The sequence below is a fragment of the Colletotrichum acutatum genome, assembly GCF_030867785.1.
Source record: "Colletotrichum acutatum strain CBS 112980 chromosome Unknown BDZ83scaffold_147, whole genome shotgun sequence".
In the NCBI taxonomy this organism is placed as follows: domain Eukaryota; kingdom Fungi; phylum Ascomycota; class Sordariomycetes; order Glomerellales; family Glomerellaceae; genus Colletotrichum; species Colletotrichum acutatum.
The window spans coordinates 1-23679 of record NW_026849141.1 but is presented as its reverse complement, the minus strand read 5'-3'; the positions used below and the strand labels follow the sequence as shown (position 1 = coordinate 23679).

Below are 23679 nucleotides of genomic sequence, written 5' to 3'. Positions count from 1 at the left end.
GAGGAGGTGTCGATAAGTGCAGATTGTCGACCTGTCGCTGCAGGGGCTGCATGCAAACACTGTGCTGTCAGGGGCTGTCAAAGCGAAGAAAGGACAGCTAAAAAGGGGGCTTCTTGGTGCTGAGGCCACAGTGTCGGGATCTCAGTAGCGTATGGTACCTTATCTTGAGTTCCATTGACCCCCTTCTGGGCAAATGCCCTGGGCCTAAATGGCGGCGGGGACAACTGCAGCGGGAAGCGGGGGACACTAACGTCGCCTCAATGGGGGTTTTGGGTCTGGAATTCTGGATTCAGCCTCTTAGGTGTCAGATGATTGGCTGGAACCGGGGACCTTGGCCTCTGCGTCGGAAACGCAACGCAACGCTGCGCAACGACACACGTTGCGACTGGCGCATGCGCTCTCTCTCTCTCACTCTCACTCTCACTCACTCTTTCTTTCACTCACTTCCCGTCTTTCCTAGGTATCTTTCTCTGAGGTACAGTAGTCTCCCACAACCCGACGCTTCTTCCATGTAAAAGAAGCTTTTCTTAACTTGCTTCTCTATTGCAGCCTCATGAGACTGGGAGGTGACATCCTCTACCGCACCATCGGATCATCTTACTCAACCTCACTCCAGGAGGTGAACTAGTCCAGCCATTCAAAGATCGCCAATCCCTGGAGGACGACATCTCATCTCACCAACCGTTCCATTGAGCCACGTTTCAGACATCGACGTCTTCCCGGCATTCCAAATCGTTATCATCGCCAGGTTGAGCAGCCAAGAGAAACAAACGAGCCCGTCAGGAACACAGGAACCCAACCAACAGAGGCCACACTCGGAAGCTTGGCCATCCCGCCTTGCAGGGTCTCCCATCGCATCTCGGCATCTGCAAAACTCAACGTCCGCCTTCATCAAGTCCATCCCCGCAAACTTGCGGCTCTGTATCCGGGCCTCGAGTCGCCACACCACACTGCATCTGTGCTGAGTTGTGCCGCAGCTTGGTTTCAGCGTCGCATTTGTTTCCCTTCTTATCATCAATGACCACTCGTCCTATGAGAACTCTGCAACCACTTCGATCCCAATCTTCTTGTCCGAGCAGTGTCACCAGTCGGGAAACTCGCCTTCCTTGAGACTAGCCCCCATTCATGCCTTTGCCCTCGTCTTTCCCTCGACTTCTCTGGCCGTCCGATCATCCCACAGCATCACACCCCTCCACCATCATTCGCTCCAGTCATCGCCCTCACTCATCCTCGCCATCCTTTAGTCTGATCCCAGTCTGCGGATCGCCCGTCCTTTCCTGCCGAGCATCACCCTGTTTCCAAGAGCACGGGGTCGGCCTCTCCTGCGTACCACGCACTACTAAGCACCTGCGAGGTTGATTCATTCGAGTCCCAGGTCCAATCACGCCACACTCACTGCAGGCCTCGAAAGAGACTCTGTACATACCAGAGGCTTATCGAGTACAACCAGAGGCTCAATTTTAGCCTTTGCTTCATGTTGGTCTGGGATCGGCGCTCGTAGCTCGTACCTCTGCGGGTTCCCGTCTCCCGCTTCTCTCTCTCTCTCCCAACGCCATCCGCCTAGACACTTTAGACTCTTCCCCTCCTATATAGAAACCCACTGCCTCCTCCTGCTTTTGGACGTTTTGACCCTGTCGTTGATGATTGTGCTCCCACACTCCTGGGAATACTTTCAACATGCCCCAACCATCCAATGGTAAGTCGTCTGGTACGGCTTCAGGACCCATGATGGCGGACAACGATCGCGGGCTCGATACCAAAGCGGAGGTGGAGGTCAGTGGGCGCGAGATCAATCCCGCCGACTCTACCACCTCAAGATTCTCAGACCGGGACCCGGTCGAGGACTTGAAAGAGAGGCTCTCGCAATGGGGTGAGTCAAGTGTCTACCACGGCTATGATGATGAAGATGAGCAAGGGTCCGAACATGAACTTCTCTTAGATCCGAATCTGCCCGAAGAGTACGAGACGAGAATTCGTAACGCGGCATCGACACCAACCGAAGAGGTCGATGATGAGTTAGCTATGAAGAGGGAGGAGGAGGAGGACTCACCGTATCCCGAAGTACGCGCAGCCGTTCGCAACTACGACGAAGATATGCCCTGCAACACCATCCGAGCCTGGACTATCGGTCTCATGTTGGTCACTGTTGGTGCCTCAATGAACACTTTGTTCTCACTACGACAGCCTTCCATCGGTCTTGGTCCTCTAATTGCGCAGATTATTGCATGGCCTATCGGTCAGGGTTGGGCCAAGGTGATGCCTACGAAGCAGTTCAAGACGTTTGGCATCAAGTGGAGCTTGAACCCGGGACCATTCAACATCAAGGAGCACTCCATCATTGTCGTGATGGCTGGTGTGTCCTTTTCGGTCGCTTACGCCACCGACATTATTCTGGCCCAGCTGGTATTTTACAAGCAGGACTTTGGCATCGTCTTTCAACTGCTTCTCACCATTTCCACTCAGTCCTTGGGCTACGGAATTGCCGGCATCATGCGAAAGTTCCTCGGTGCGTACTTATTACAAAACTGAGGTTCAGGTTTGCTAACTTTACTGTCAGTCTATCCGGCTGCTATGATCTGGCCCGGAAACTTGGTCTCCGTCACTTTGATGAATGCCATGTATGAGACGAATGACAGGCCCGATCCCACTTTCATTGGTGGCAGCATGCCCCGATACAAGTGGTTCGGCATCATTGTTCTGGGCTCATTCTGCTACTACTGGATCCCCGGCTTCCTCGCGCAATTCCTCAGCATCATGGCGTTTGCCACCTGGATTGCCCCGAACAACGTTATCATCAACCAGCTGTTTGGTGGAACGAGTGGTCTGTCGCTTCTGCCGTTGACTCTCGACTGGACTCAGATTTCCGGCTTCGTTGGCTCCCCGCTCATTCCCCCATGGCACGCCATTGCCAACACCCTCATCGGTGTTGTCACCTTCTTCATCATCGGCTGCTCAGTCTTCCACTACAGCGGTGTGTGGTACGCTCAGTTCCTGCCCATGAGCGACTCGGGCACGTACGACAACACGGGCAACCCGTACAACACGTCTCGCATTCTCACCCCTCAGCTTACACTGAACGAGGAGGCGTACAAGAACTACTCGCCGCTGTTCATCAGCACGACGTTCGCCATGTCCTACGGTCTGTCATTCGCCGCCATTGCTTCTTTGATCGTGTACACCTATCTGCACAATGGAAAGCAGATTTGGGCCCAGTACAGGAACAGCAACAAGGAGAAACCCGATATCCACATGAAGCTCATGAAGAAGTATAAGGAGGCGCCGACTTGGTGGTACATGGGCCTGTTCGTGATCGTGAGTACTTTCCTAAGTTTTGTGGTCGGTCACCATGTACTAACACGCGTGTAGATGCTTGGTCTCGGTTTCGTAACTGTTCTGTACTACCCGACCAACCTTACCTGGTGGGCCTTTCTTTTGGCGGTGGCCATCTCTTTCGGCTTTTCGCTGCCCATCGGCATCATTCAGGCTGTCACGAACAACCAGATTGGTCTCAATGTGTTGACGGAGTTCATCTACGGTTACATCCAGCCCGGGCGACCTCTCGCGCTCATGATGTGAGTAACACCGTCACACTCGACTTCATCGACCCTTTTCGTGCTGACAAGTTACACAGTTTCAAGACCTTTGGATACATCACCATGTCTCAGTCTCTCAGCTTCGTCTCTGACTTGAAGTTTGGCCACTACATGAAGATCCCGCCAAGAACCATGTTCATGTGCCAAGTCGTTGCGACTACCTTCTCCTGCTTCATCCAAATCGCCGTGCTCAACGCCGCGTTGAAGAACATCCCCGATGTCTGCACGCCGCACCAGGAGAACAAGTTCTCTTGCCCAGGTGGCCGCGTCTTCTTTGCCGGTACGTCGTCCTCACTTATCCCTCAACTCCACCCCCTCCTGCGTCAGAAAACTAATAGGCTCCTGTCCACAGCATCCGTAATCTGGGGTCTCATCGGTCCCGCCCGCATGTTCTCCCCAGGTCAGGTCTACTCCGGCCTCTTCATCTTCTTCGGCCTCGGCGCCATTCTCCCGGTAATCTTTTACTTCGCCGCCCTCAAGTGGCCCAAGTCCCCCGTCAAGTACCTCATGGCGCCCCTCATCTTTGGCGGTGCCGGCGCCATCCCTCCCGCGACGCCTCTCAACTACCTCTCCTGGGGCATCGTCGGCTACGTCTTCCAGCATTACATCCGCAAGAAGCACTTCGGCTGGTGGTCGCGCCTCAACTACCTCACCTCGTCGGGTCTCGACCTCGGCCTGGCACTTGCCACGCTCGTCATCTTCTTGGCTTTCACGCTCAACAAGATTGAGCCGCCTAAATGGTGGGGTAACGATATCGTGACTGCAACGATGGATGCGCAGGGCACGGCTATCCAGGCCACGCCCGCGCCTGGAACAAAGTTTGGTCCGACAAGCTGGTGAGTATCGACAAGGGCGTCAAAATAGGTTTAAAAAGCGAACTTTGTATCACTAAAGAGCCGCACAACACAGGGAACACTAGGAGTGAGACATGAATAACTTCATGCTGCTCCTGCTATTTCCCCCCAATTTTGTAAAGGGGGTTTACTTGGAAAGACCCGGTGGACATTGGATATGGATGATTAAACGGGTAGAAGGGCTGGTCACCACGATATTAAGGATGGATTATTTATTGTGTATACTCTCTATTTCACGCGAGTTGAGTCTAATTTCTACATTTCGCCTTACGCTATGCTTGGGGAAAGGTTCGCGCATGTGTGTGTAAGAGAGACCGATAGTCTAAGTGCATGTACATGAATTTGTTATTGTGCAACAACGTAAGAGTGTAAAGCACGCCGTAAAAAGCAGCTCTTCGCGAGAGCACGCCTTTGGTTTTATCAATGGCGGCGTCCTTTTTGAGATGGATGTCACCAAAAGACACCTTCGAGATCAGAGGCGGGTGAAACATCCATCACATAGTGAGCACGCAGGTCAACACGGTCGTTTGGCGTCTTCGTGAAGGTAAAGCAATTTGTTTGACATGATCGCTGGCAAGCCATCTCGCCACAAAAACAAAAAAAAAAACACTGTCTAGAGTTTCCAGTAGATAGAACAGCGATACACCTGTGACACCTTGATACTGTTAGAATATCGACGGCAGAGAAGGGGATTTAGAAGGTGGTCTAGGCCGTTGCAAACAGCCCGTTCCACCAACTTCCGCCCAACGGAGGAATCGTAGGCTGCCTACGCCCACAACTTCCTCCTTCCCCATACATTCGCAGTTCAATACAGATTACTGGCTTCTGCTGATGTGCATAGCAACAGATAGCCTTCCACCTGCGCCTCGGCACCCCATCGGCCAACATTCTCAACCAAAGGCTGCGCCTTGACGCCACAAGACAGCCCAGGAGCATACGAAATGGCGGCCAACCTAATCAGCCGTAACCAGGCCGTCGTTCAACTCGACGGCACCATGGACTATCATCACATGACTAGTCCGCGCTACGGATAAGGCAGTTCATGGACATTTCACCTGAGTCCCGGGCCCTAATGCAAGCTCGGCATTCTGAGCCCGAGAGTGGGAGAGAAACACGCAGATCTCACATCCAGGATCTCGGGGGCCCGAAACCAACGACGTCGCAGCGGTAGTGGGCAGATAATGTGTTTACCGCACGCTCCTCCTCCTCCTCCTCCTCCACCACCTTGGCATGGGGATGTGCAACCTGGTCCTGGGTAATATAGAGGGGAAAGGGGAAAAAAAAAAAAAGACGATTTTCGATGGGTGGAACCCGGGCACGAAATGTCCAACGCGCGCGCGGCGGGTTATTTTTTGGCGCTAACGGTTCGGGGGTCTTGAGCCGCCGGGGCCGTCGGTGGATCCCCTACGGGGGCGGCCGCGGTCGGGCGGGGCGGAGCGCGGACAAAACGCGCCTCGCAGGGACCCGACCTGGACGTCGTAGTGTGAGTGGGGGGGACCAATTTTTTGTTTGCCGTTCCATTGACTCTTGAAAGTGGCACCGGTGGGCAGGAGTGGGTTGCTTTTTGTCGGGGGCGAAAAGTGCCAGTGAGTCGCTTCGAAGTGGAGTGTACTCTCTGTTTCGACTTTCAAGCGTTGTTTCCTGTAAGCAGACCGTGGCAGACCATGTTTAAGTCCGGGAGAGGGTTTCATCAGAAAGAGTGCGAGCATTGATTAGCAAAGTGGCATACAAGGACATGGGGTATGATGTCGTGAATTCGCTGCCAGGTTGTACTTTGTGTCGTGTTGAAGCTCGACACTCTCGTGTTAGCAATCAATGAGGTTCCTTGACAAAGGCAGAACTTCTTCCAAACAGGATACAAATATCCGTACTTTAGCCGAGTCAGGAAAAAGCCTTTTTTTTACTTGCGGAGAGTCCGCGGTTAGCCACGCCCGGTCGAGTACGTTTTCGAGATTTCAAAAGTCTGATATATTGCCAAGAAAATGAATGGAATTGCCAGTCCCCCCCCCCAAATTCCAATGCCGCAATACGAAATACCGGCCGAATGGGTGGGGCCCGCTGCGGCTTACATCGTCTTTTCGAATTGTCATTACGAATCGCCTGCAGGCTTGGGAGATGCCGGCCGGAGTGGGGGAGGAGAAGGAGGAGCAGGAGGAGATTGTCATGGGCCTTTCAAAGTTCAAGCTTCTTCATGTGGGCTTTCGGCAACAGTAGCTTCTTCGGGGACCCAAGAGCCGCAGGTCCCCAATCTTTTCTAGTTCTTGTTGGCTGCTCTTGATGCCAATGTTGCACTCCTTATTTCGCCGAGTTTGCCCATCGTCGAGAAGGAACGACTTGGAACTTGGCGAACGCCATTGGCAGGCCCTATCAAAGTCTGCGAAACCGGGTACAGCAATAAACGGCAGTTTGGCTGGTCCTGTCGTCGTACCCCCGGCGGCCTCACTTGAAGCTCATGATGTAAGCAGTATTCAGTCGTTCGATGCATACACTACGTACATGACTGCATATGCCCCTTTGACCGAGTGTTCCCGGGGGCAGGCAATAACGGCCACATTTGATGCGGCCTGATGCGATGCAACTTCGGTCCAGCCACTTTTCCCACTTTGTTTTGACATCTGGTCTACGTACAGACCTAGAGTTACTGCAGCATTGTTTGCACTTTTGTCACATGCTCGAACCACGTCACGCATCTTGCATATCGTAGGATATAGATGAAGGAAGGTATCATGATCAGGATCGGTGCTACTAAAACCCCCTTGCATGACAGATTCACCCACCTCCAGTTTCTCCCTCTTTTTCTAGAACCATGCCTGGAATGCCATCGAATGCAAAGCTTGCTTATTCCATCTTTTCCGTGTTTTTCTGCCCGAGTCTCCACGCCGGTATGCATACATCGTACGAAGAAATATAGGGCCGAGACTTTCTCCAGTTTGGGATACACTGCTCAGTGATCACGGATTGGCTGTAACCTCACGGGTTCGCCGTTGGACCACCACCACCACCCAGTCTCACACCGCCTTACCCAGTTCCAACGCCGCCCAGAAACGGGCTCCTCCGAAGAAAAGCTATAAGTCGCGCGCGCGGCTCACACTAATTAGTCACTGGATACGTAGAGGAGGAAGCTAATTTGCCCTACCGATACCCCCCGTATCTTGAATGACATTCCAACCGAAGCTGCCGCTAAAACCATTGCGGACTCCCGCGAGATTCGAGAAGAAGACGCCCCCCCCCCCCTTTCCCTCCCCTGTCATGTCTTGCTTGTTGTCTTCCCAAATGTCTCACCGCGAAGAAGGAGCGTAGAGGGAGCAGACGGGTTGAGGGAACTTGAGAGAAAGCTGAGGCGGAGAGGGCTAAAGCCTGAGACAAGTAGCGGTGATCTATCGTGATCCCGCGCAATCATGGAGCGAATCTTCCGCGAGGTCCTCGGGTTCTCAATTGATTATTGAATTCCCTGGTAATATCAGCGCAATCGTGCAGACTAAGAGTCAAGAACAAAAGCAGCTGGCCGCAGGGAAAGTGAAACCACAAGCTCAATTCAGCTGTCAGCCTCATCTACAACTGCATTAGTATACCATAATAGCGTCGGGCTGCTGAGTAGTTGAATCAATGCTACAGGGCTGATGCTCCTGGCGCTAGATACGCGTTAGCCCTCTTCGTGGCCCCCGAGGGACAGCCATCTACACCACGAATCAAGTCCCAACGGGGAGTCTAGACTCCGCCAGAACGCTGTGGCGGCCACGCGCTTCGTTGGTGCCGGAAACTTTGTTCCTGAGCCAGTCCCTAATATTGCGGCTCAAGTCCACAGTATTTGCAGATGGCACAGGTCATGAGCATGTTCGGGCGTCGGCAACCCGTTGGTGCGAAAAAGGGGGAGAAGGGATCCGGGCCGGCCGGCTCGGAGTTTTGACGGCCGGCCGGTCGAAAGCACCACCAGCTAAGGACCAAGGTACTGAGCTGGGTTTCCCATAGTAAATCGAGCCACTAGATACGGTTCCCGAAAACGAGAAGAGAGTAGCCGCATCTGGCCTACCATATCGCTCTTCTCTTTGCTTCGACTCTGTGCTCGTAGAGTCGTGATCTCTTGACGTCTGCCTCCAGAGTCTGAACATCTTGGGTCTGTGGTTCTCTGACGGAGGGTCCGATCTCTACATCTCGATCAGCAGACGAGCCTCGTCCTAGATCCAAGACGCACATCCGTACCCATTTCGCTCTCGATAAATCGGAGCGGCCATCAGTGAAGGCTTCCCAACCCAACTAGAAGAACCAACTCGCCGCAGATACGTTTCCTCACTTCCACGACGACATCGAACCGAATCGACACGAATCGATACCCTCCGCCCTCGAGCCCCCTTGTCGACGAGATTGTCTTCATCGAATTTCTAATTCAAAATTCCGACGACCGCCTCCTCCTCCTCTCCCTCTTCGACTCGGTCCCACCTTATCTCCTCCGCTGTCCTCGGACCCTTTACAACGTCACGATACGGCCCTTGACGGCGACGAGCATCTCGACGACAACGCCAGTAGCAAGCCGGCCCCTGGGGACCAATAATCCGCCTAGTGTAGACGAACATACCTTGAAGATGGAATTTCTTCCCCTTACATTGAGGGATGGGTATGCTTGCTGGTAAGAGCAGCCAGACAGTCGCTTGTTGGCCAAATTCATGAGCAGCATCAAGTCGGCTACAGGTCTGCCTCGCAGTTGAGCCAAAAACCCCCCTAGAAAATTGACAAGAGTGACAAGAGTGACAAATAACACCAATCCAACATCGTACATAGCTACAAAAGGTAACTGACTAGTCAGACAACGCAACCCTTTTTGTCGGTTGCCGAAACAGAAGCAAATGGCATGAAACTTTTTTGGTATTCTCTAGCCCGGCGTGGAGCTTTCCTTTAGTGTTCTCACCTCGACTTGGTTGCTTGGCATTATTCGTCCCTTTCCCCTTCGTCCCCCACTTCTATCATCGCGGCCGATAGCTCGGCCTTCGTAGTAGTACAATACAATGTCCTTCACAATGGTTACTCCCAACTGAATCAGAAGCCAACTCATCGACGTTTAGCACCGCTTCGTTTCCCCCCTAATCTAGGTTTTAGTAAATAGAAATGACTGCCTTCCTCGTCATCCTCTGGGTATCTTGGCTTCCTCCCTCAATCACTTTTCTGTGCTCACAGGCTTGATTCGACAAATATGCTACTGTCTGTACAATCCACTGCAGACCAAGTGCCCCAAAATGCTTCCAGAACTACCCATACTAGGAGTATTCTGCCGGAACGTACATTGGTACACTAGGAGCGGTGTACCCCGGAGGCCCGGCCGCTGGCACCGCAGCACTATTAGGACCGCCAGACACAACGTAGTTCGCAAAGCCTTGAAATTGTTGCTGGCTAGGGCCTTGCGCAGAGAACACGGGCGCGTTCACAGTCGGAGTTGCAACCGCAGCTACCGCAACAGGAGGCACTCCGGCACCAGCTGGCACCGCTGCCCCCGAAGCAAGAGGCCCTCTAGGTCCTGCGTTGGGCACAGCTGACCAGCCCCAAAGCTGATCGAACTCGAGCTCTCCGTCGCCTGTGTCCGAGTCACCACCCATCCGCGCACTTTGGTCGCCCTGTGACATGCTAGGGGTACTACCGGCCGGCGAGGCGACGGCTGACGGGCCTGTAGACGTAGGAAAGCTATGGTCCGTCTTCATTGACAGCGGCGGTGGTGCCATTGCCTTGGCTTTGTTTGCTGTCATGCCCGACACTGTGGCAGCCAGCGAATTCTTACGCGAAGTCTTGAAGACGGTGCCTATGGGGTCATTGAGTGATGTCGGGGATAGCGCCGGGGGCGCGGGCATGGCTGGCTGCTCGGTCTTTTTCTGTTGTAATTCGTAGACGACGTTGCGGAAAGATGTGAGGATGAAGAGAAGTCGAGCAGCCTGCGGGTCGCTGGTGGCACAATAGCGCATAATAGCAATGGTATTGGATATCGAAGCCGCGTAAGTCGGGTTGGGGTATATAGATGCGAATTCGTTGCTCAAGATGGCCAGTGAGGCTGCGAAGAGAAAGTAGCTGTGGTAGATATCAGCACAATGCATTTTGTGGTCCAAAATTGTAATTACATACAGAACAAAGGGGTTCCGTTGAGGTAGGTAGTTGCTTTCGAACGCCTTTTGCACGTAGATGATGGTCTGGTTAGAAGCATGCAAGCATGCCTCGCAGTACTTGGACATGCGGTTGATCCAGCGGGGAACCGGCAGAGCGAGGCCACTTCGCTCGCCGTGAACTTTGCTCAAAAGACAGAGGAAGAATGGACGAGTCAGGAGAAGAATGGAGTGGCAGTATAAGAGGTTGACATGAAGAGCCGCAATGCCCTGCGCGGGGTTGTTGGGATCGGCGGCCACCCGGCCACCGGCCAGTTCGGGGCTCAGGGTAGTGTACCAGGAGTTGCACTGCTCCCAGATCTCTTGAGCGAGGCGGACTGAAATTCGCCGGCGGGCGTAGATCTTTTTGAGAATCTGCCCAACAATTCGACAGGATCGCACGGCGGCGTCGAGCCCATCATCGGGATCCGTGATGCGGATCAATTCTCCTTGGGCGTTCTTTTCAAACACCAAAAGCGCGTCTACAGAGCACTCCTCTTCGTCAATGGCGACCGGCCGGCCTAGTGACGCCGCAAGAAACCGATCAAGAACGAATAGACTTCTCCAGAGGTTACGGCGGAGCCGAATCTCCTCGCCATTGAAAATAAAGTGGTTCTCGTGGACCCTGTGTAAGCCAAGCGCAAAGCCAGAACGGACCGCCATTCCTAGAATTCAAAGGATTAGCTATTACATCCAGCACAGAATAGCTACTTGCGGCCTCACCAAAGTAGGCGTATGCTGCGTTACGTTTCGAAATCGCGAGCATGTAGACAGCCATCAAGGAAAGTGCCTGCACAGACCAAAAGTCTGCATCTTCAAATCCGGAAATGGGATCACCAAGAGCTTTGGCGCTCCTGAAGAATAGTTCGGCGCGGTCATATCGACTTGCTCGAAGCTTTTTGAAAATCACGTCTTCTTTGCTGCCGGGAAGTGGTGTGCCCAAGACGGTGCCGATGGCAAAGGTCAAATGCAATAAGCATAGGAAAGAAGATTGCGCTGCCAATGGATCTGTGTAGCAGGCTTCCACGGACTTTTCAAATGCTGCTCTATTGAAGACTTCGATCAAGCCGCGGGTCTATGGCAAATTAGCGACCAAGCATTACAAGCCTCGGATTCAATACCCAGGAGAATCGCATACGTTCGTAAAGAAGGAGTCTAGCAGTGCGTTGGCTGTGTCCCTGTCAGGCAGAATATGTGGAGGACGAATGTTATCCGGAATAGCACTGGTCGCCTCCATTATCTTATGGCGGCTAGGATCCATGGTAAAGTCGCTGGGCCCAACGCTCGCCTCTACAATCATTCGTATGAGCTGTAGATAGGCCAACGAGGCCGAGTCGCCAACGTAGACTGGTTGTGTGATTAGCAACAAGATAAACATCACGCCCTGGCACAGGATACATACGGAGTCTGCCTGTAGGATCTTGCAACATTCTGGTAGATTGCATGAGCGAGGTCTCTTCATCAGGTCCTGAAGCGGTGCTGTGCCTGGAGCGAATGTCGAACTCGCGGTCTACCCCCAGCATTTCATGGTCCTGTTCGATAGATGGCTTTATATCAGACCCGGCGGCTGGTTTCGCATCGTGGTCTGGTTGGCTCGGTCTCGAGTCCCATGGGGTCGTGGCCGCCGCGGGGCTCTCAGATGTGAGTGAGCCATCTGGGGCGGTTGGCTTCACCGTCGGTAGTTCTTCAATATTGCGACGCTTGGAAGGAGAAGCTAATTGGTCCGGGGTGGTCTGCTCGGAGCCATTGCTAGTCGTGTATGTACACTGAAGACTCCTCTTGGTACAAGTGCCGCAAGGGCGAGCGCCGTTGCACTGTCAAGTATCGGTCAGCGACTGGAAGTGACTTGGCGACTAACGTGATGCGGGAGGGGGACGGGACAAGGTCTCGGAAAATTGCAAATAGCTAGCACTTGCCGAGCTTGAGGTCATTCAGATAGGCCGGGATGCGGTGTGCACGAGACCGGCAAGGCGGTAACCCGTTGTAGATCGATACTGGGGCGCTTCATGGGATGAACCAATGATCCTGGGAAGTCTGTGACCAGATCGTCGGGTTGCCCACAAAGGCATGCTCTGACGAGGGGCACCCCGGGTGCTTGAGAAGATGCCCCGTTTAAGGGTCCAGCGGATTCAGCAATGAGTGCGAAATGTGCTGCGAGAGACCGCTCGGAAAACAGATTGAGGATGGTGTATCTGCATGGATGCCCACCACCCACTTGGATGGACCGGACTTAGTTGGCAATGTAACATTGACAATCAAGGCAGAGAGGGGAGCTTCCATGGATAGGCACGATTAAAGTGTATATTTTTGGTCGAATTGTGAGGCCACGATCAACGCGGTTAGAGGATCCGTCGTCATATCGGACCGGAGAATTACCCAACAAGAGATGGTTCCCGATACATGAGCCAGGTATTGAATGATGGGCAGTCTGAACTCCCATTCATGGTAATTGGGATGGAATCGTACTTGGCTCTTCTGGCAACTAGCCAAGACCGGCGCGAGGAAATGGCGGGGAGCTGTCAAGACGGTTTGGCAACGCAAGGAGGGGTGCTCTATGCCGGTACTGAGAGCACTAACAAGATGACAGCTGGGGTAAAATGCAATGGACTGGGAAGCGAGCTGGACAAGGTGGGAAGAAATGACAACAAAGGGTGACGATAGTACTGGTCGGCCAGGCTTGGATCCGGGCTCTGCCACGAGAAGGAAAACAAGAGTAGGGCACGTCAGGTACGTGGGGGATGGGAAAATTGAGGATGCTTACCTTTTGCTTTCGTCGCTTACATGTGTCACAGGCCTGTGCAGTCCGTTGGCGCTTGTCCTCTGGGACCTTGGGTCGGGTCATTGTCGAGGATGTCGATGCATCAGCCGACAGTCCATAGACCCTGGATGATGCCCGTTATCCGACAAGAAGACGATGTGGAGTTGGAGATCGGAGCAGCAGCGGCCGCACCTACACCAAAAATGTCGCAGCGGCGGGGTTGGCGGGGGAGAGCGGAACTGGGCGGGAGCTGTTTCGAGGGTATACACTACAAGTGACTGTAAGTGTACAAGCTGTCCCGGAAGGGGAACGGTAGAGAGGCGGATAGCAGCAGATAGCAGGTGCGGATAAGTGCAAACATAGGCATGCTCATGCTTCCCTCTCGCTGCAGTCGGTTGACGGGTAGGAGATGAGGGTGCGGAAGCCGCAGCCGCAGAGACGGTTCCGTGCTCTTCCCCCGGGGGCGGGAAGCTAGTAAGGGTCGGTTCTTCAAGCAAGCTTTTCTGACATGTTCCGACGACAGACAAGCAAGCTCGCTGGACGATGATGGGCAGGCGAGGATAACCGCAAGTGGGGAAGCTTGGGCTTTCGGGTATGGGGGGGTTTGCTACTTTAAAGAGCAACACCTCGAGGTACGTGATAATGAGATGTGACGAGGGAAGCAGCAGATCTCAACTTGTGTTATGCCGCCGCTGCTGGGTTGGCTCGCTGCGGGTAAGCAGGAAAGGATAGGGCTGGACTAGACTGAACAGCTGGGCAGGACAAGACCGGTGGGATGGTATGGGAAAGAGATGGAGGGGACCGCCGTTACGGCAGGCGGATATCGGCGATGGCGTCGGTGATGGCGTCGGCGATGGCGGGGAACGACGGGTGGAAGGACGGGCGTGGACGTGGAGGCGAGAGACAAGTAGAGCAAGGGCGGACGGAAAATGAGGAAAGGGTAGAGAGAGGACTGGGCGGGCGAGGGAGGGAAGGGCGAGACTTTGATCGGATATGGAACAGAAGGCCAGTCCAAGAGACTCATCAAAAAATGGGCAAAAGTACGAAGGACGCGCGCTTGTTACGCCCAACGTAAGTCAGGCCAGGTGAAGGGGACGGGGGAGTCGGGGGACTGGGGTGAGCGAGCTACTTAGACCGGAGCCCTTCAGGGAAGCAGGGTCGTGGAGTCAAAGTCGAGCTGTAGCTGGAGGCAAAGGCAAGGTCAAGGTGGTCAACAAGCTCGAGGCGAGTCGAGTCGCGCAACCAAGATGCGATGCGAAGCGGGGACTCTGAGAGGGTCGAGGATGCAGGCCAGGGTAACTCTGAGAGGAGGAGGGGGGGGGGAGTGGGCCACGCAGGATTCAGCTTAAAGCTAGGACCGCATTGTAGGGCAAGGGGGGGTTTCCTTCAAGACGGGAGCAATGGGAAATCCGGGCCCCCGTCATGTCATCTGGATCAAGTCGGATTGGGAGAATTCGAGAGGGGTCTAAAGTCGTGTTCAAGGGGGTGGGCGAACCAAGATTGACTCAGCTTTGTTCCTGATCTTCTGAAGAAGGCGAGACCCTAATGTCCCGTTCCAGCAGAACAGACAAGACCAGGTCCAGGCCCAAAACGGCTTTGACGGGACAGCATGGGGGTCAATGTGCCCATGTGCGCGGTATGCGTCTAGAAACAACCAGAACGGCGCCGCCGGCTTGTACTGTGCAGTATAATGCTTCGGTGCAGCGTATCAAGAGGGACAGAGATAATAGGTCCATGCCGGCCGAGTCCAAGGTTTCCGAGGGAGTATTCGTACGTGATCGGGTTGGCAGAATACACCAGCAGAGTGACCGTACCTTGTTACAGTGTAGATATTTGCATGTCCCGGGCTATGGATTGACATGCATGGCAAGTGATGCTTCGATGGTGATGGTGAACCTTCCCTAGCGGAACACATCTCTGGCCTTCGCGCTTGACCTTTTCCTGCCACAAATATCCGAAAGAAAGGATCGGTCTGGTCTAGTTGAGGAGTTTGGGGTGACAGCAACGCAAAGACGGTAAGGGAGCTGTCAGAGCTGCGGCTCGTAATCTTAAGCGAAGCCAGTGAGTGGTCGAAAAAGGCGTGCACAACATTCGACTGGACGCAGCCTAAAAATGCCAGTCTCATGTTCAGAGGGGGAAAACGTTCAAGACTCTCCGTGTGTACGATGTGACGAAGCGCCGGTGTGCGACACTATCCAAGGCTCGTTTGATGAGGTTCAGAGTTCAGACGTACGAATAGATGGCCCCCATATGCGTGGCACAGACACCTCGCAGCCAAGCAGTCGTCTCGCAGATCTTTCTTGCAGAGCGCAGAAGAAGCATGGCATTCATCGTGGAGCTGGATCAATGTTTTGCAAGCCTGCAAAGCCAGTGGCGCCACCGCTCGCTAGCGTTGGATGAGAAAAGCAAGAGGCCCCGAGACATGCTTTTACGATTTAGCGGCGGCGTTTGCTGCCTGCCCTGTCACTTCACTGTGACCCTCGCCTGGTGGCTTGCTGCCATGCACAATATGCATGAGCTCACCGTAGGGCGAGTGCTGGAGGTGTGGCTGGACCTTGAGAGGCCACGGCTCGGCCGAACGTCTTTGGGCTGGGCTAGACTGGGCTGGAATCTGCTGGGGCCCCAGGCTACAGTGAGCACGCGAGACGGGCGAGGCTTGCAGAAGCGTGTCCAAGATGTGAAACCATCATTCCTCTCCCTTTTCCCTGGGCCTTGGGGCCGACATGACCGGAGATTTCCATCTCACATCGGCGTAGGCGACTAATCCATTGAGACAACGTGCTTCGATTGGAATGGTTCCGACAGCGTGGTAAGGCACCATCCCCCTCAAATCGACTAACGTGCCGTGCGTGCTTCCCGGAGGATCGTTCGCTGGGGCTGAATCGACTAAGCACCCGGGTGACATTCTCCGCGGCGTTCTAATTTTCGTCAATACTACCGTTAGCTTCGGTTACACTTTGCGATTGCTATGGTCCAGGGCTTACTGGGGCGCTGATATTGCTTGAGGTATTGAAAACGACAGTTGATACGCATGAATGAAGTTCAGATTGGACCTGAAGGTGCAAAGGCGCATCATGTATTGACGCAGCAAAGTCGGTCATGGTGAGTGGTGGTGGCGAATGATACTGCATAACACAGACGATGTAACGGGTGAAGATGAAAGCCGCAATGAAGCATCTCGATTGCTTGGTTGGGAGATGCAGAGAAGAAGGTTCTTGATTGCAAGTAAGTGCCTGGATATCTACGGATACCCAAACCAGAAACAATTGCTAACGTCTGATCAGAGCTACGTGTGCCAGGTTCTCGGTGCCTCCTTCCAATGTCTTCTTCTGTTGCACAACGCTCCTTCTGTAACTGGAGCCTAGCTGCCTCTTCCCCCCACACCCGGCGCCGCCTCTCCTGCCCTCCGGAACCAAAGCCGGGTCGGAAGGGAACTGCGTCGGTGCTAAGGCCGGCCCGGCACTGATACAAATGGCGGGGTGTCCAGTACAAACCCCCGCACCGATGCTCGCAACCGGCCCCCAGAAAATGCCCATTCGAGCAGACTGGTCGTTTTCTCATTTCCTCCGCGCCCTTGAACTCTTGGCCGCTGGACACCGGTTATTGGTCTTCTTGTCTCATTACGGAAATCCACACCTGCATCGTCGCATCATCGGATAGTGCACTCCCAAAGTCAAACATGAATCGCAACACGACACCATTCATTCGCACGCCATTCAGTACAGTCATACTCATAATACTGACTACGCACCCAGGAGCCTTACTCAGTCATTCTGATTCCCCTGCAGCCTCCTCATCTCAAATTGTCTTGTTATATCTTATTCTGTTAGCATTTATATTCATAGGATGGCAGTAGGCCGATCTATGTCTGATCTGGGCAGGTTATTACAACACAGAATTGGCTATCATAGCGCAGCACATGGCCCTGCAGATGCTGCGGGTTTCCGCATCCTGGACACAGCTGGATCTGCACGCGAACTCTTGACCGCAAACGGTCTTGGTCGGATAGCGCACTCACAGACCATCCATCATCGTCATTGAATTGCCATTTCCGGTGATACTTTGCCTTACCCAGGCCCGACCGCCGGGAGCATTGTCACCACCCACTCTGATCCTCAAATGTTGCCTACGTCGATGCTTAACATTTCGTCAACGACAGCGAGGTTGCAATTCAGTCGACAAGTTACTGGCTTTTGTATTATCGGCCATCTGCGCTTGGCTCTTGCTTTCTGAACTTGCAGCTCTCTGTCGCAAGGCCCCCTATTCATCCCTCCAATTGGCCGCTTCCTCATCAGATCGGCATAGACTCCAGCATAAGAGTTTTAGCTACTAATTCGCTTTTTTTCACTTGCATTGCCAGCACTTAGATTGAAGGGGTTGTTGGGTGATCCCATCTACAGGGCCACAGCGTTCTACCTGCTTGGACGACATGCTGAGACGGTTTCTGTCGAATTACAAAGATCATTCCTCTATTCCCAATACAGATTGCTATTTTCGTAGACGATTTATCTGTTGAAAATGGCCTTCAAATATTTCCCTAGGCAGGTTATCCACTGACGAAGGCTGCGTGAATGTTCTGATTCCTAGCCACCGCGTAGCAAGCATAGCGCTCCTGATTCCACCAAGCATCATCCACTTGACATCTTCTTTACATCGTGAGGAAACGGGGCCCGAAATAGGGAGAGAGAAATAGTAGTTAGTGTGACCCGCGTACGGCGTGTTTTCTATGATTTTTCACCCCAAAGGGGCATTAGCTTGCAATATTTGGACATATACTAAAGTCTAGCGTCTGACCTGTAACTTATATTGCTTAAAACCAGGAGTTCCAACAGATCGTTCTGCATTCAGGTGTGACTCGAGACTGAACCGGCCATGAAAACAGCAGGCCCTTCTGAGCTACGGCACATGCATTGAAACTGACAAGGCCTTAACGAGACGTGTTTCGCGCTTGAAGACTATGTGTTTGGATCTAGTATACAGGCAGATGAGAAACAAGCCTTGTCTGGACTAAAGTCTACGCAGTTGATTGCTCTCTCAGTCCAAGTCAGACCACAGCTGCCCATCGAATATTATTCCAGTACATGGATTTACGTGACCAGCATGTGCCATCAACCCTCGGTATATATCATCTGCAGCTATTCAATCCCTTTGTCCCTTCTCGGACTCATCACCAGCATCCTTACAGGCACTGGCCTATTACAGTATTTCCCTCTTCGCCACGACACCCGGGACACATTATCCTAAGTACGATACAGCTTCTGATACTCATTACAATATTCCAGTATGGAATATGCTGTCTTAATAGCCCTCGTTATGTGCGGCACGGACTCTCACGTTATAGTTTCAAAGAGAATGCATCAGCTTCAAGGAGCAAGCTTCATCCTGCCGAGCCTAGACTGTAGCTCATGGTCATCTCATCAGCCTTTGGTAGTCCAGTCGTTTCCTTTCTCGGCAATACCTCTCTGATAAGTATATGTGTTTTCAAAACTCTGCTAGGAATTTTGAGGTTCGTGACAAGATCTCTCGCCTTGCTTTGAAGCTGTTTCCAAGACGTAAGGCTTTTTCGCCGTACCATTAGTATACTCAGGCAGGCGCACTTTCACCGTCGTAAGGGTATTTTAAGCTAAAATCAGGAAGATACATTCGCGAGAGATCTGATGACAGGAGAACAGATACAGTCAAGCATCTTCTTGATCTGAATGGTGAATACTGCCGCTGGCTTTCAGAGGATCATGTGATGCTGTCTTGTATAAGCCAATGCAGTGGACGAACTGGCCGCTTACGTTCAGGGATCAAGATCTCTCAAATTTCGAGAGTGCCGCTCAGGTTATGGGGAGGTTTCAATATCGAAAAAACATAACAGATGAATCTAATTGTGTCTTGAAGTCCCTTCTCGCCAGTTCGCCGAGTCATTTCAGATAATACCACCTCACGATGCGTAATAAAATCGGCGTTGTCTGATACCGGCAACTCGATCCCGTGCAACAAACAGTGCCAGCCGTTTGGTAACTTCGAGAAAAATCCGAGCAAAAGGTTAGAAGTCTCGCTTTCCTCCTCGGCAATCCCAAAAACGGGAAACTGGTGACACCTAGAGTAGTTGCGATTTTGGGAGAACATGGCGGATGCTGCTTCCTGTAATACAACTCTTGACGATTTGTCCTGCGTCCGAATCAATCGGCGTCGGCAAGTTTACGAGAAACATCTGTTTCTATCGGCCCTTGTAGCGTTCCGTTCCTTAGTCTTGATGAAATTAATATTTTGTCTTTGAAGAGTGATACAGGCGCCGGCTACTCAGATAGCAATAATCTCAGCATGCGCCCGCACCGCTAACCGCCACCTCGTACAGACCACTCCATCTCATGAGCCGTCACGCTTCCATGCCCACCATTCTATCCACATTCAACCTTAACATAATGCAGAAAATACCCGTTAGCGAAGCCTAGGTAAGCTTTGGATGTGAGACCAGGGCATGAGTTCTCGCCACGCTTTGCAACGCTCTGATAGGAGAGTCTAGCCGAAACGTAACCACATTTCACTCCTGGGAGTTGCGTCGAGATGAGATGGGAGTAAAGAACATGATTCTCTCATGACTTATCGTATTCCTCGTTCAGAGACGTAGTGCAGCTCTAGGTGATGATTAAAGACGGAGTTGAGGGGTAAGCAGCTCTCTTGTACAGAAGATTCGTCACGCCTTCCAAATATTGAAACCTAGCGCTGGTGGGTGTAATGGACTCATAGAAGATGGCCCGACCTATTGGTCAGGCGGTCTTGTCTTATTTTGGTCAGGCTCTTTATCACCGGGGGCAATTATCGTCGAGGGAAGGTACTTAAGGCCTCATCCGGACACGACGTCTTGCCGATTACAGCTTCGAGATCTAGTGGCCGAGGTGGGTTTCTTGTTAGTCGCAACATGAAATACTTCATCGGAGCCGTGGCAGAAGCGAACGCTACCCCATCATCAGCTATACTCCAAGAGATATACGGTCACGAGAGGGTTTCATTTTGGCTCATCGATCCCTTCTGTCCCGGTATTCACACCCGAATATCGGCCGGGCAGGCAGGTACCTGGAGAAAGCGTGAGTGAAATCGATCTTTCCTTGACTTTAAAGTTTGGGTTCAAGATTGTAAGTGAGAGAGTACACGGGGCTATGCAGGCCAGTTCCCTACCGATACTCAAGTTCTACCAATTCCTCTCCCAGGATTATCAGTATGTCTTGCAAGAAAGAATCCCATTGCAACACTAAATATCATTATATACAGCCCCTTATCAGACATCTTCCTTTCTTAGAAACTTCTAGGGAATAATCCCCCTAGCCTGGGGTAGCCGTACTATTGTAAGTCTACGTACACAGGATCAAACACATCTTAGATGGAACCAACCATAAGTAAGAAAATCACAAGGACCACCACCAAAGAAGCTCTTCAATGCCCTTACAAGTGATTCGCTGAGGATCACTACAGTCATCCGCAATCACCCGTAATCACCATTTTGTCCTCAAGAGCGCCATCATAGAGACACATCTTCACGAAGACGTCGGAATGGCATCAACTCAGTAAACCTGTCCTTCGAACCCAAAGACAGCCCCTCATCCATATGGTCATCGGCCTTTCAGCGTAGGGTAATCAGTCCGGATCCCTCCTATTCCCTGGAAGAGCTGGCAGACACCTTGACCGCTGCAAACCACGTAACATACCTCTCAGGTATTTCATACAGAATAACTCGGGAAGCTAATGACACCTGAAATATCAAACAAATGAGCAACATGATCCGGAAAAAGACCCTACCTCACAGAAAAGGCCATGACGTTACAAAAGCCGGCGAACCACTCACCTAAGCGCCTCTAAAGTCAAAAGACCGAACACAACGCCAGCAATCAGATGCGCGCGAACCATGCCTTATCAGTACTTTACCCAGCTAACACACCTCGGGAGAGCGCAGCACCATCCACTCTACCCGAGAATCTCTCTTCTCCTCGAGAATGGTGGCTCATCGTTTTCCGTGGATGTAAACACAACCGCTCCTCCCGAGTTGCGGCTGAACGGTAATCCATGCAAAATCCCCCCTCTCACGGTGATATATATCTGCAAACCAGTTCACTGGGGTCTGTGTCATGTGAGTCTGCCATTTATTCTTTAAGCAGCCCCTTCTTCACAGTCAGTCGACTTGACGGACAGTGTTCAACCAAGCCATGACCCAAGACAACATGTAGGATAGCATGGGGTGGTTTTTTCCCGGCTTTACAGGCGCAAAAGATCGACCTTAACGGGATCAGGCTTTTAAGGGAAATCACACGATACGGTACACTTTTAACTACACGGTACGCGCAATGTGCCCCAAGCACGCGCTCAACCCAATATGGTGATTTCGATACGAAAACCGCCATGCAATTCGGGATGGGCAAGCTGCCCTCTTCGCCGCAATATACCCAGTTTTCCCCAATACATAATACACGGTACGGCCCCGACGGATTGCTCCGTCGGGGGGATGTAGGATAGCATAGTATGGGGCTTCAGTTATTGAGACCATTGTCTTCCAGATCGAGAAGACTAGGTTTGTCCAGTAACAATAAAAGTGTTACAGATACATCACATTGCGAGGCACAGCGAATGAAGCATCGTCAATGAAGTATGCGTTTCATCATGTATTAGAAGCCATCCACCAGCTTGTCTTATGGACAAGTATTCATCTACCGTAACCAAACACACAATGCAACTCATGCGGGATTTTTTTCGTGCCCCATGAAACCAGAAATGACTAAAGCCACTCGAGATGTGTTTCCGCCAACGCCAAATTGAAGCCTGCAATATGAAAAGAAAACAAGTCTTGAGAAGAGAAAGAAGAAGATGCCTTCGCGCCCAATGTCACTCGCTTTTTATCCCTCCCATCCCCGTGATGCCCGAGAGAGACCTCTTTGTCGAGGTCGCGCTGAGAAACCAAACAGACGGGAAAGCGACAAGATCTACTGTGGCCTTCTACCACCTCAGGCGGTGTAATCAGTATCAAGAGAAAACTGCGGAGACTGAAGCCAGTTGACCGCCAAACCAGAACGCCTTGTACGCTATGCTCTACCATGCTGAAACTAAGTAACGAATAACACAATGGATGGAGATGAAGCCAACGTCCATGCTCGTGGCCATGCCATGTGCAATGCTGCAGAAGAAAAATGCAAGAAAGCAGCCCAACGGTAGAATCGAACCTCAAGAGGGGGGTGGGGGTATCATGAAGGGTATCATGTAGAAAGGGCAAGTGTTTTTCTTTAGCCAAGGGTGCGACCACTGTGAATGGCCGCGGGATGGTGGTGAGAGTTAGTCCGAGGAGTAGTAGGACTGGGTCGAACTGTCGAGGCTGGGCTGAAGTCTGGCACCGAGTATGTTGGCGGGCGAGAGGGATCCCAGCCCTCCTCACTGAGCACACTGAGGTAGCCATTGCCAACCTTGTCCCGCAATGCCTCGATCTTCCGGCGGTACATCTCCCCGCTGACATCCCAGTCCTGGGAGTCTGACGGAGTATCGCGGGTTGTGTAGATGGGGGGAAGTTCGGGAACCACGCTAGTGTCTATGCGGGGCACTTCAGGTTGGGAGTTGGTCTTTCGATTGTCGGCCAGAACGGCGGAGGGAAGTGGAGGAATCTCAGGGGCCTGCGAGATACGGTAGTTGTTGGTGTCTGAACCGACTGCGGTGGCTGTTGCATCAGAAGCGAGCACCTTAATGTCCGCAGGGGGTGGCGGCGCGATACCAGGAGTTACTGTCACAGAGGCGTCGGTGGTAGAAAGGTCTACTATACGTCTCTTTGGTGTTTTGCGGCGGCGAGTAGAACTAGTGTTCACCTCGCTAGTAACAGCTTTGGGGACTGGCCGCTCCTTGCGGAGAACGGAAGGCTCCTTGGGGATGTCGTAGATGATGGCTGGCTTGCTGACGTCAACAGCCGGGATGTCGGCGGGGGCGGGCTTGACGACCGGCACGGCGGCGGGCACCGGAGTACGCTCCACCAGGTACCTCCTCTCCGAATACGTGGGACCGCAATTGTCAATGACAACATCCTCGGTGTAGCCCGGGGTCTTGCGGAAGAGGTTGAAGATCGTGATGCGGTAATCCTTGTGGGTGCGGGTGAAGGGGTTGCCCTCAACCCAGATCTCCCGAATGTCAGGGATTCCGGTGAGTCTGGCCAGCTCCATAGGGTCTGACAGACGGTTGTCTCGAAGGTCCAATCGCTCAAGAGGGTAGAGCTTCTCAATACCGGCGATTGATTGCAGGCGGTTGGCGCGGAGGTTGAGAGCCGAGATGGCCGGGAGGGGATTGCGCGTCAAGGAGTGGAGCCCATCGATCATGCAGTGTGAGAGGTTAAGTGCGCGAAG

At 52.6% G+C, this 23679-nt stretch overlaps 6 protein-coding genes across 6 annotated transcripts; 2 read left to right on the top strand and 4 right to left on the bottom strand.

Moving 5' to 3' along the window:
- Window positions 1-1677: 1677 nt before the first annotated feature.
- Window positions 1678-4433, top strand: BDZ83DRAFT_590047 (OPT family small oligopeptide transporter; the record flags this gene model as incomplete). Its single annotated transcript, XM_060506295.1, has 5 exons — window positions 1678-2506; window positions 2558-3312; window positions 3367-3572; window positions 3632-3873; window positions 3946-4433. The coding sequence occupies 5 exons, from the start codon at window positions 1678-1680 to the stop codon at window positions 4431-4433; spliced, it is 2520 nt and encodes an 839-aa protein (XP_060359415.1).
- Window positions 4434-8473: 4040 nt separating this feature from the next.
- On the bottom strand, window positions 8474-9221 carry BDZ83DRAFT_656545 (uncharacterized protein; the record flags this gene model as incomplete). Its single annotated transcript, XM_060510883.1, has 2 exons — window positions 8474-8701; window positions 9021-9221. 2 exons carry the CDS (start codon window positions 9219-9221, stop codon window positions 8474-8476), a joined length of 429 nt encoding a protein of 142 aa, XP_060359414.1.
- Window positions 9222-9458: 237 nt separating this feature from the next.
- Window positions 9459-13753, bottom strand: BDZ83DRAFT_95943 (fungal-specific transcription factor domain-containing protein). Its single transcript, XM_060516031.1, has 6 exons — window positions 13328-13753; window positions 11969-12380; window positions 11705-11913; window positions 11290-11641; window positions 10550-11231; window positions 9459-10495 (listed from the first exon to the last, which is right to left on the bottom strand). The coding sequence occupies exons 1-6, from the start codon at window positions 13406-13408 to the stop codon at window positions 9697-9699; spliced, it is 2535 nt and encodes an 844-aa protein (XP_060359413.1). The 5' UTR covers window positions 13409-13753; the 3' UTR covers window positions 9459-9696.
- A 3274-nt stretch (window positions 13754-17027) lies between these two features.
- On the top strand, window positions 17028-17402 carry BDZ83DRAFT_95915 (uncharacterized protein). The gene has a single exon (XM_060516030.1). It carries the CDS (start codon window positions 17171-17173, stop codon window positions 17363-17365), a length of 195 nt encoding a protein of 64 aa, XP_060359412.1. The 5' UTR covers window positions 17028-17170; the 3' UTR covers window positions 17366-17402.
- Window positions 17403-21814: 4412 nt separating this feature from the next.
- Window positions 21815-22538, bottom strand: BDZ83DRAFT_764498 (uncharacterized protein; the record flags this gene model as incomplete). Its single annotated transcript, XM_060515234.1, has 1 exon — window positions 21815-22538. A coding segment is annotated over one exon (459 nt), but the record flags the coding sequence as incomplete, so codon positions are not given.
- A 43-nt stretch (window positions 22539-22581) lies between these two features.
- Window positions 22582-23652, bottom strand: BDZ83DRAFT_656543 (uncharacterized protein; the record flags this gene model as incomplete). The annotated part of the gene is made up of 1 exon (XM_060510882.1): window positions 22582-23652. The coding sequence occupies one exon, from the start codon at window positions 23650-23652 to the stop codon at window positions 22582-22584; it is 1071 nt and encodes a 356-aa protein (XP_060359410.1).
- Window positions 23653-23679: the final 27 nt, after the last annotated feature.

Excerpts from the sequence above, each read along its gene's own strand:
- BDZ83DRAFT_95943 (XM_060516031.1), bottom strand. The coding sequence starts at position 13,408 with ATGACCCGACCCAAGGTCCCAGAGGACAAGCGCCAACGGACTGCACAG. Across the intron at positions 12,381-13,327 it reads GTAAGCGACGAAAGCAAAAG|TGCAACGGCGCTCGCCCTTG; the intron begins GTAAGCATCCTC and ends GATACTTGACAG. Across the intron at positions 11,642-11,704 it reads TAGACTCCTTCTTTACGAAC|ACCCGCGGCTTGATCGAAGT; the intron begins GTATGCGATTCT and ends AATTTGCCATAG.
- BDZ83DRAFT_95915 (XM_060516030.1), top strand. The coding sequence starts at position 17,171 with ATGGCAGTAGGCCGATCTATGTCTGATCTGGGCAGGTTATTACAACAC.